This window comes from Amphiprion ocellaris, chromosome 15 (genome assembly GCF_022539595.1).
Source record: "Amphiprion ocellaris isolate individual 3 ecotype Okinawa chromosome 15, ASM2253959v1, whole genome shotgun sequence".
NCBI lineage: Eukaryota > Metazoa > Chordata > Actinopteri > Pomacentridae > Amphiprion > Amphiprion ocellaris.
In genome coordinates, this window is record NC_072780.1 from 3,344,235 (window position 1) to 3,354,924 (window position 10,690).

General features: G+C 40.6%; 1 protein-coding gene across 1 annotated transcript in view; it reads right to left on the reverse strand.

The window, feature by feature from the left end:
- LOC111564866 (dolichyl-diphosphooligosaccharide--protein glycosyltransferase subunit STT3B) overlaps positions 1-7,775 on the reverse strand; it is a 122,149-nt gene extending 114,374 nt beyond the window's left edge. Inside the window, exon 1 of the mRNA XM_023264701.3 lies at positions 7,254-7,775. Coding sequence (XP_023120469.1) covers positions 7,254-7,513 — 260 coding nt within the window. The 5' untranslated portion in view covers positions 7,514-7,775. The remainder of the gene's footprint in view (positions 1-7,253) is intronic.
- Positions 7,776-10,690: the final 2,915 nt, after the last annotated feature.

Here is a 10,690-nt window from a genome sequence, read left to right on the forward strand (position 1 = left end):
TTTCAGAATAGCCCCACCAGCCGCCTTGGCTAACAGGCAAATTGGGGGCTAAAAACTGAGGCATTAGCTGCCTCAATTCAGTGCGAATGAATTGACTGCTGCTTTTAACCTTTCTTCTGTATATTGCCCTTTGTCGTGCTCTCAAACAGCAGTCTGGAATAGCTTGCTGAAAAGCTGAATGCCCAACCTTCCTTGCATTATCCACAGAAAGAGGATAACCCGGAATGAAGAAATAAGACTCAGTCATGTCACATAAACATTATCTTGTTGATGTTTAAATTGTCAGCAGAAATTTAATATGAATGGCACTGTAAAGCATTCTAAAATAAATAAGACTCAAATAATAGCTAAATCAAGTATGAAAGTGGGTTGTTTGTGTGCCTTTGGTAGTACCAGCCAGTGGCGTCCCGATGCCTGATGCTGCTCCTGCCAGAAGCAGCTCATCTACACTTGCCCCAGGTGCCCTGGAACAGATCTGTCGCTCCCTGTCTCACACCTGCAGCACACCTCAGATTCACAGGCCTCCCTGCTATGTCTGACACCAGTCCGTTGGGAGGCCCCGACTGGGAAACAGCACTTAATCATCGTGGGCATGACATCAAGTTGCCTGGCTGAGGGGAAAGCAGCAAATAAATACAGTTCTGCAAAGTAAAAAAAACTGAGGATGTCAGTTTTCTTGCATCCTTGCATAAGTGCTGTGATATGACTGGACTGAGATGAGCTTTGGTCTGCAACGTTGGAATAGAAACAAAGGGCTGGAGCCAAAACTGTCATTATCTTTGGCACAGACATATGCTGTGAAATGGCTAATAGGTTGGTGTGGTAACTCCAATCTATTTAACACGAGCTAATGTAAGTTTAAGCAGCCAGCACATTATGACTGAGGATGGACACCCACTAAAACTCATTCTACTGCAGGTAACCGGACACCATATCCATGCTGAATATTTTATACGCCGTTAGACAGTCAGTCAGGGGTTTAAGCAGGGATCACAGCTCCAGCCAAATGTCTGGTAGGAAGATCAATCACAACTTATTCTCCATTTTCCCACACTGCAGCACCAGCTCACATGTTGCTGTGCCAGCAGCCGTTCCTGGGATGGACTAATCTACTTTGAGATGGAAGTCGTGTTTCTTCTGTGTGGAAAAGATGGAAGAAGAGGAAAACAGGGTGAAAGAGAGAGAGAGATGGGGAGAACACACACAGAAGTGCTGCTATCCCCGCTAATTTGCTGGCTTTTGAAATAGCTGAGGTGGGGGATTTCATTTTCACAGCCCATAAAAACTCTCACCAAGACTGTATTATTAAAGCGGTCAGAAAGACTAAAACATTCTTTTTGAGGTGTTAACTGATATCAAAGTGTTGTTTGAGATAGTGGAGAATTGCACAAGGCATCTGTGAAACTACTGACATTTCAGGTGTTAAATCACACTCCTGTTGTTTGGGAATTAACACTAAAAAGCAGATGAATATCACTGGATGTTTTCCTTGTGTAATACATGAATGTCAGTGCCTCCAAAGAGGCTGGAGACATTCTGCATAACTTTCCAGCTGCCATGGTGCTGGAGCTGCCAGTTTTCTCCAGTCCAGCTGATCAGGATGTTCACACAGCTAACTGAAGTGTTTCTTACAATTTTTAGCTTATTCTAGAAAATAAATAAATAAATCAAGCCTCATGCACCCAAAAGTTGCCAGTACAGAGATGTGGGTGAAAGAGAGCGTGCAGCCGAGCACAATGAGCTGAAAGAAGGAGCAGAAATAAGACAATGTGCTTTGATAGCTTTAGAGAAGGTTAGGCACTTTTCCAATGGCTCATGGGCTTAAAATCTTCTCTTAACCTGACAGCACTGGTGCAGTGAGCGTGTGTGCAGATGGCACACACACCCTCCAGCAGCAGACGGCACAAAAACTATAATCCCAGTTGTCTCTTATATTAACATGGATATGACCTTTTCAACTCGCATAAACAATTTCAAGCCTTTTATCTATTTCTAATGTTACAACTATTCCCAAATTTCTGACTTTGCAGACATAATCAATTTTGCATTGCAACTATTAACCTTAACTTAAATGCCATAGACAATCCCTGGACACATGTTACTTCATGCAAAATGACACAGTGGTATGGAATCATTACTCAGTATGGGCAGATATACCCTGAGTTGAAGTCTTGTGTACTGATAGAAAGAAAAAAAGCTGAATTGGTGGCTCTTTATGAAAATGACCTATTTTTTCCAACAGCAGTTGAAACACTAAAGTATTTAGTTCATAAACATATGAAATGGAGATCCTAATTTTGTTTTTTTCTTTTAATCCTTAATCAATGGTTGGCAGTGTTTACACGAATGAACAATTTTCAGTGAAATTAATTAAAAAACCATAGACATTTTTCCATATGATGAATGAACTGATTTTAACCACTGACACTTAATGTTTGCCTCAAAGCTGGCTCAGTTACATTGTGAATCTGAACAACAGACAACGTAAACACCAGAACAGACAAAGCTAACACCAGATTACACGGTAAACAAGCTGTACTCTTCCACAGTAAACTCCCTGTAACGTTATTAATCTCTCCACGGCAGGCTTGAGTCATAATGGTTTTATTTTAAAATAATCTTCATGTATGTTTTGCATGATGCATTGGTAACATTAGTCCAGCTGCTGGAAACAACTGCTTAGCTGGAACATATGTCCACAAACAATGTTTCACCAACTTCCTCAGTGCCAGAAATGTGTCTGGATTTACTGCCACTTCTCAAATGGATGTATACTCAAACAGAATGTCACAATACACTTTATCATTTTGACTTTAATGTTGTTGGAAGTATCACCAACATCAACAGGGTCCGACTGCCTCTGCACGTGAGAAGACTGTTTTATCATTTGAAAATATTAGCTTAGCATTAGCACAAGTCTGGGACAGCTTGCTAAACTGGACAGTCGCACGACATCTTTCTAACAACTTGATTCTGCAGATTTCATGAACACGACTTTCACAGTTAGGTGACAGCAGGCAGATTTGTTTAACCCGTACACCTGTACCTCCATCTCATGATACAGTGAAAGGCCTCACATGGTGACACAACCAGGACCACAGCAAATCTCCAAAACACATCTTCTGGCATGCATGTCGCTCATCTGCCTTAACGATTAATATATTGATATATATTGAGGGGACGAAAATTTTTAAATAGTTTCCATAGCACTACCAATCAACCATCAATAACACAGTGACTACTGCAAACACTATTCTATATGCTAATATAGCCATTTTTGACCACATACATGACATTTGCTGCTTAGACAGACTGACTGCACGTGCCTCTAGACTGCAAGAGAACTGCCCGAGAAAACATCTTCATTATGTGAGTTCTCGTAGGAGGGCATTTACTGTCACAGAGGGCTTTGTCATAGTAGCCCTTTCCTAGCTAAACTCCCACAGTGCTTTCTGTTTGCCAACATAGAACTGCCTATAGTCTGAATGGCCTGGATGCAGTCTTCCATCTCATTAAACAGCAAGAGGCTCTGTCTGGTGGGGCATCCAGGTACTACAGCTAATGTACAAAACATTTTCTGACATGCACGTCCCTCATTCGCTCCCTTATCAGTTCATATATTGTTAATTATTAACACCAATTACATGATTAACTATTAATCAATAACATCTGTAATATATTGATTAAATGACTACCAGCAATTAATCATTTATTTAACAATTATTCATTAACATTCTTAATATGAAGAAGAAAAAAACAAAGCAGACTTTACAGCTAACCGTTACCTGCTAATTTATGGTCTTAGTGTGTCACACTGACTAATTGAGTCATCAATTCACCACTTCAGCTCATACACATCATTCCAGTGGACTGAAATATTAACATCTTGTATTGACACATGGTCACCATCCACCTAGACTTTCACCAATGCTCAACTCATGCGAAACAGCAGCACTTCTGATGTAGACAGGTCGAAAAGAATGTGAAAGTGTGCACGTTTGAGTGTGAATGGGTATGTCTGTGCTGCTATACTCGAGTATCCGCATCATTATGTGTCTGACAGGGATGCTTCTTCTCGACTCACTCTGCTGCAAGAAACAGAGTGCCTTTCCTGACATAACCAAGGTGGAAAAAACTTAAATGCTTTCAGGGAGAACTCCTCTTCCACACACCACACTTTGTGAGTGTGTGTGTGTATATACACATACATATACATACATACATATATATACATACATATATATACATATATATACACACACACACACACACACACACACACACACACACACACACACACACACACACACACACACACACACACATATATACACACACACATTTTCGCGTGCTATTTAGCGTCTTCCATTTCCAGTTGCTTTGTTCTGCCACTAACGGATCAACTGCCCATTTGCACATGTGCAACGGTAAGTCTACTTGGACAAACTGCCAAAAATGCGTTGCCAGAGACGTTTCAGGGATTTTGAGTTATTCTGCGCAATTTTTAATCAGATTTATCATTATAATGGATGAATCCGCATTAACACGTTAATTTTGACAGCCCTAATATGCATCTTATCATGCAGCTTCTGGACTAGTTAAATTTTCCTTCCACTAATTCAATATGCTGGACAGACATTAAGTAAATAGTAAATTTAGGGAGAGAAACTAAACTTTTTTTCTGAGAAGCGCCAGTAGTATCTTGGTAGAAACTGCTGCTTAGCAAAAAGGGATATTTGTAGCAGCAGGATCAAGACATTCTACCTGGAAAGTATTCTTAGCAGAAACCAGCCACTGCCTCACTGCTTTAGATGAATGAGTATTAAATTGGAACTGGTTAAGGAAAGTGAAATGTACTTTGAAGTCAGGTCACAATTTTAGAGATAATTGCTTCCAATAATGGAGAAGACTAAAAAATCTCTCACAAATGCCAACTAATCTCTCTTCTCTACCCCCCGATTTTAAAATAAACAAATATTAGCACCTAAAATTAGTGCAGCCAGATAACGGGGACTCTTCCACTGAATCAGTACAGCTTGTGGCGTCTGCATACCGCAGGACAAGCTTGACATTTTGGTGCTCGTAAATCCAATCTGGATTCTTCAAATTGCCAGCTTGTTTAACGTAATGGTTCACTGCAAATAATTGAAAGCTCTGCGCAGAGGAAAAACATTAACAGCATCCAAGCATTCAAACAACAACAGCACTAATCATGCGTGTCGGGGAGCAACAGCCACTTCCAATCAGCATCCGATGGGTATGCAGTTGTAAAAATGCACAGGTTTTCTGACTTAACTGTCAAAAAGTAGACTGAAATCACAGAAATCTGCTTTTTACAGAGATACATCGAATTTCAGAGTCAAATAAGATAGAGTTTATGTGAATAGTTTATTTTTTAACATTCCTGGCAAAACAGTTGTCAGCAGGGTCAGGTTTATTGTTAATCTATACAAACTCTAGCACTACGGCTGACATACTCACTGAAGAATACTCCAGAGTGTTGACTCTAGTTAAAATGTAGTACAATAGTTCTTAGCTAACTGATCGGGATTACACATCGGGTTAAGAGTTGACTTGCAGAGAGGTGGATGTTTCCAGATTTATGAATAGTCAACTGCAAATATATTTCTGTCTTTCTGGATGAGTGTATTTTCCTGTTTTAAAATAAGACATCACTTTGCGGCTGAGTTCCTCAATTTGCACACTTAAGCCAGCAACAGAAGGTTCCACTGAAGCTTTGCTTTTGTTTTGGGGTCCAACAGAAAAATTTTTGAGAACAACAGATGCCGACTGCTCATAGCTGCAAGGGCTTTTAAACTTCTAAATATCAAAAACTGCCTTTGCTTTCTTTTCAGTGACATGTTGCCAAAGAGCTGTGCGGCTCTCGCTCTGTAGCTGTGGAAACTGGTTCCACTTTACAGCCTTATATCGAGGCAAAACAGCTCCCAGTGCTGCTGTGAAGTGAAGCATAATACCATAGGTAATATATGTACCAATTCTTTGACCACCCACAGACGTTAATCGGATATATGAAGGCAGTGGGGGGAAAAAGAATGCAGATCCTAATAAGGGTTTGACACACAGGGCCACGCATTAACAGCTCTGAGGTCAGTCCTCAGTGCAGATTCCAGCAGTAAAGTAGGATCAAGCTCAACTGAACCATGCAGACCCTCTTACATCCCCCAGTCTTGGCTCTTGGCTATAAAATGCAATCAAGTTATCAACATAATTGAAGAGGCAAGTGTCACCCTGAGCAAGATGGAGCACCTGTCCTTGAAAATTAATAAATGAATGCATCAGTCGTGCTGCTGCTGCTTGGTCCTATGCCACAGAGTCTATATGAGAGCAGTGAGGGAATGACAGTGCAACCAGGCGGCCACTTGTGAGCCCATGTGACACTGCTACAAAGCGGAATAATCCTGCATTGTGATGACAGACACACCAGACCGGATCAGTGGGCTTCCGGGTTACAAACAACCTGCTGGTATGATGAACACCGGCTACAACCTGCAAACACATCCTGGCAGTCAAACACTTTTTTTTTTTGTTTTTAAGTCATAATTTAGTGAATCAAGTTGAGTAAAACTCCAAAAGAGAATCTACTCCAGCAGTAAAACAGCTTCAGTCAATCATACCGATTACCCACCCCCATATAATCCCTGGATAAACCGTTTTCACTACCATTTTACCTCCATCCGCTCACACTCAACTGACTTATCAATGAATTAAAATGCAGCACTGAGGTCTGAGGAATCGCTCCAGTCTTCTTACTTTCCTTCAATCTAGACAAACTTGTACCTGCAGCTCCTCATGCTGCTCAGTGCAGATGTTATGAGCACTTATTGTTATTGGGAATCACCATTAGTGGACAAACCGGACCGGTTAGCTAGCTGCCTGCCACTCGGATCACCACATTTAAATGTCAAGGTCCTTGAGGCAGACAGCACATCAAGACACTGACCCCCGTATTCAAACTGTTTGTCCCAAGGACATGAGGGAAAACAATCCAGTACTGGGAAAACAACTGTTTATACAGAGTACGAGGTGTTAGCAAACATCTAAATAAAGTTAAAGCTGAAACTTAACGTCGTTTTTAACGTGCTAACTTACAAAGAGCACAACAATACAGATAGATTCATATTTATTATCTTTAATTTTAGTTACAAAAGAAAATACCCCCTGGAGAGATGTGGCTATTTTACTGCAAAGACAAGCAAGTGTTGGTGTTAAACGAACCTGCCCTGCTAGCTTACCATGGATCAAACTCGTGGATGATGCTCTCGAACCGGATCACCGCGAAAAGTCTGGAGCTGAATCCGGCCAGGCAGGCCAGGAAAAGAATGCTGAACGAGAGTAAAGACTGCCACCCAGCTGGCTGTGTCAGTCCGCCAGACAGGCCTCCTTTGCCCCCTCCTCCACCCGCGGCGCCGGGTCGGCTGTTGCCGTGCACCGAGCCCCCGGCATTGGTGGACGCTTTGTGCTTGCCGTCGCTGGCTGCGTGGTGCTCCGCCATTTCTGCGTGCGGTGTCGGTTGGGTTTGCTAGAGCGTCCCCTCCTGCCACGCTCCCGTGTTTCTCCTCCGCTCCGTGCTGTCTTAAAAACTCCCCCCTCCGCGGGTTTGTCGTCCGCTCTCCTCTGGTATCCTGCCTCCGAAGTCCGCCGGGTGTGGATATATGTTTTAATTCGGTGTCGCCGCTCCGACAGACCGCCGTTACATCCCGAAACGTACACTCATGCGCCACATACCGAGGCTGCAACACTCAATCCGCTTCACGATTGAACGCCGGTGGAAAGGGGCGGGACTAAGGCGATGGGCGGAGCGTTTGGAAGCTCTGGCGGCCTCTCACTGGTCAAGAGGTATGACAAGGCGGAACTCCAAGTCATTAAACCAATCCGAGCACAAGAGTGACTAGATCGACAGATAACTCCACTAATGAAAGCACACGAATTGTGGTTCATTGAAATAAGAATTATCCCGTTATATATGAAATCGAATCACTCTGTTACTAACTAAAAATAAAACCCTCATTACCCAATTGAAATTAACTCTGTCTAGTTGAATTAGTCATTTTAAAAAGAGAATAACAAAGAGAAGAAAATGTGCACAAAGTTTAAATATTTCCTTACAGCTAAAAGCTATAGGCAGGTGTGTGAAGATTAATGTGCTCTGTGAGTGCAATATTTCTGTTGCCCTTGGATGTTCAGGACTGAGTGGTGAAGTGGTAATAAAGATTGATGTGTCTCATCATTACTATGTCCCCCAGCAAAGACAAGAACGCAGCATTCATCATTCTCTTAAACTCAGGATGTACTTTCACAACTTGCCCCAAAGCCTTGAAAGCCCATATTGAAATAAAACACGTTTTCTGAGCATTTCAAATAAACGCTCAGGTTTTGTTTGATCGATTGCATGCATTTATTTTGCACCTGTACTGGTTCATACAACATGTGGCAGAGGCAGGATGCATTATAGATTTATCTGAGGTGTGATCCTGTCTTATGGGAATAAATTCGTGTTGACAAAATGCATTTTCCTCTTCTTAGGTAGCATTTATTGCAGCTACTGCTGCTTTATGTAAATGTAACCTACAAGACAGTGTTTCATCTTACATTGAGGTTACACATGGATCATTATATGATCAAAGAAGTCTATTTTTAAACAAACAGCCGTGCAATTAAGTCATTGACCTCCAAAACACTATTATAAATTCAAATTATGATTTCATAGTGTATATGCGCTGCACCTGATTTCAGTAACTACTGGGTAATTATGGGACAATTTAAAAAGATGATACATATTGTGGTAATTACTTATTTGAGTACCTGGGTTTCATGTGTTTCCACTTGTGATATAAAGCGGACTGTTGATTTCATACACTTTTAGCTCAGTTTATGTGTGTACATTCTGTTTGCTGATTTAAAAACTTCACAAACTGGGCAAATTCCCTATCCTCACTTTGCATCAACACTGTTTACAGCTACCCTGTCACCCCCATAAGATCAGGATGTAAAAAGAAAAAAACACAAATGAAATATTCATGTAAAAGAACTGGACTGAAGTTTGAGCCGGCTTAACATGGCTGTAGATCAAGGCCGTCTTCTGGAGAGACGAGGAGGAGATAAGAGCCAGTCGAAAACGCAGCTTTGAAGAGACGGGGAGATGGAAGGATGATAATAAAGGAAAGTAAAAGGATGATTATGAAAATTGATGGGGGTCATCATGGAGTGTGGATGGAGTGGCACAAGTGGATAAGAGTTTTGAGTTCATGAGGAGATCACAGAGACCGAAGCTTAGGAAAAGACAGTATCACAGGAACATGCTTGTGCAAATGAAAGTCAGTTCATCATTTTACTGAGTATCTATAAAGGCACGAAATATTTAGTCACAGCTATCTGGAGCTGAATAATATAGTATTTTACTTAAAAAAAGACAAAAAAACCCACAAAAACAAGACAAAATATTACAAAAATGACACACAAACGACAAAAGCGAGACACAAAATGACAAAAAATGAGACAAATGGCCTGAAACAAAACAAAAAATTGACAAAAAATTAGACGAAGTTACAAAGCGACAAAAAAATGGACAAACGAAACAAAAAAATGACAAAACTGAAGCAAAATGACAAAAACGATACACAAAACAATGAATAAAGCAAAACACAAAATGACAGAAGTTAGACAAAAAACACAAGCGAGACAAAAAGGAAACATAAAATGACAAAAATGAGAAACAAAACTAGAAAAACATGATGCAAACAATAAAAACCAGACAAAAAAAGACCAAAAAACAACAAAAACAAGACAAAATATTACAAAAATGACACACAACCGACATGAGAAACAAAACCACAAAAAATGAGACAAATGGCATGAAACAAAACAAAAAAATGACAAAAAATTGGACAAAAAAACGTGAAACAAAATGACAAAAACGTGACACAAATGATAAACGCCAGACAAAAAAGACCAAAAAACAACAAAAACAAGACAAAATATTACAAAAATGAGACACAAAAGGACAATGAACAATCTAGTATTTTACTTTATGAACAAAACAACTTGTCATGGTCTAGGAATTATTTTAAATTTATAGTTTTACAAATTTACAAAGAAAAGACAATACAGACACTCAGACCATGGAGTGTGATACATTCATGTAAACACATGTAATCCCACATGCATTCATTCTGATGAATACATCAGTGAGTTCATGCTTACACATAGGCGCCTTGATCATTCGTCAAGGATTGCTTATGCCACGACGAACCCTCCACCCCTTCCACTCTACCTCCAAATTCTGAATGGATGACCTTTGAAACAAATAGAAATGCAGGCTGTGAAGATCACTTCAATCGCATCTACTGTCAAAAGGCCAGACGCAGATGAAAGCCAGCCAAAATGAGTGCTGTTGCCAGGCAGGGCAGCTTTGCTTCTCCCCCCGTCTCCAGGGGCAGAGTTGAATGTTTGTGTTTGTTTTGTCTTTTCTGCTTTTTTATTTTCTCCCAAGAATATTACAGATTTGCAGAGTTTATGCTTGGCATTCTTAGGTGTCTATACTTTTATTATTTTGCCAAAGGCCAATCATTGCAAAAAAAAAAAAAAAAGAAAAGCTTAAAATGCCTGACTTGAAACAGTCTTTGCAACTTTCTTTCTGTCATTCTCTTTGCTTTGACTGCATGTGTGAGCT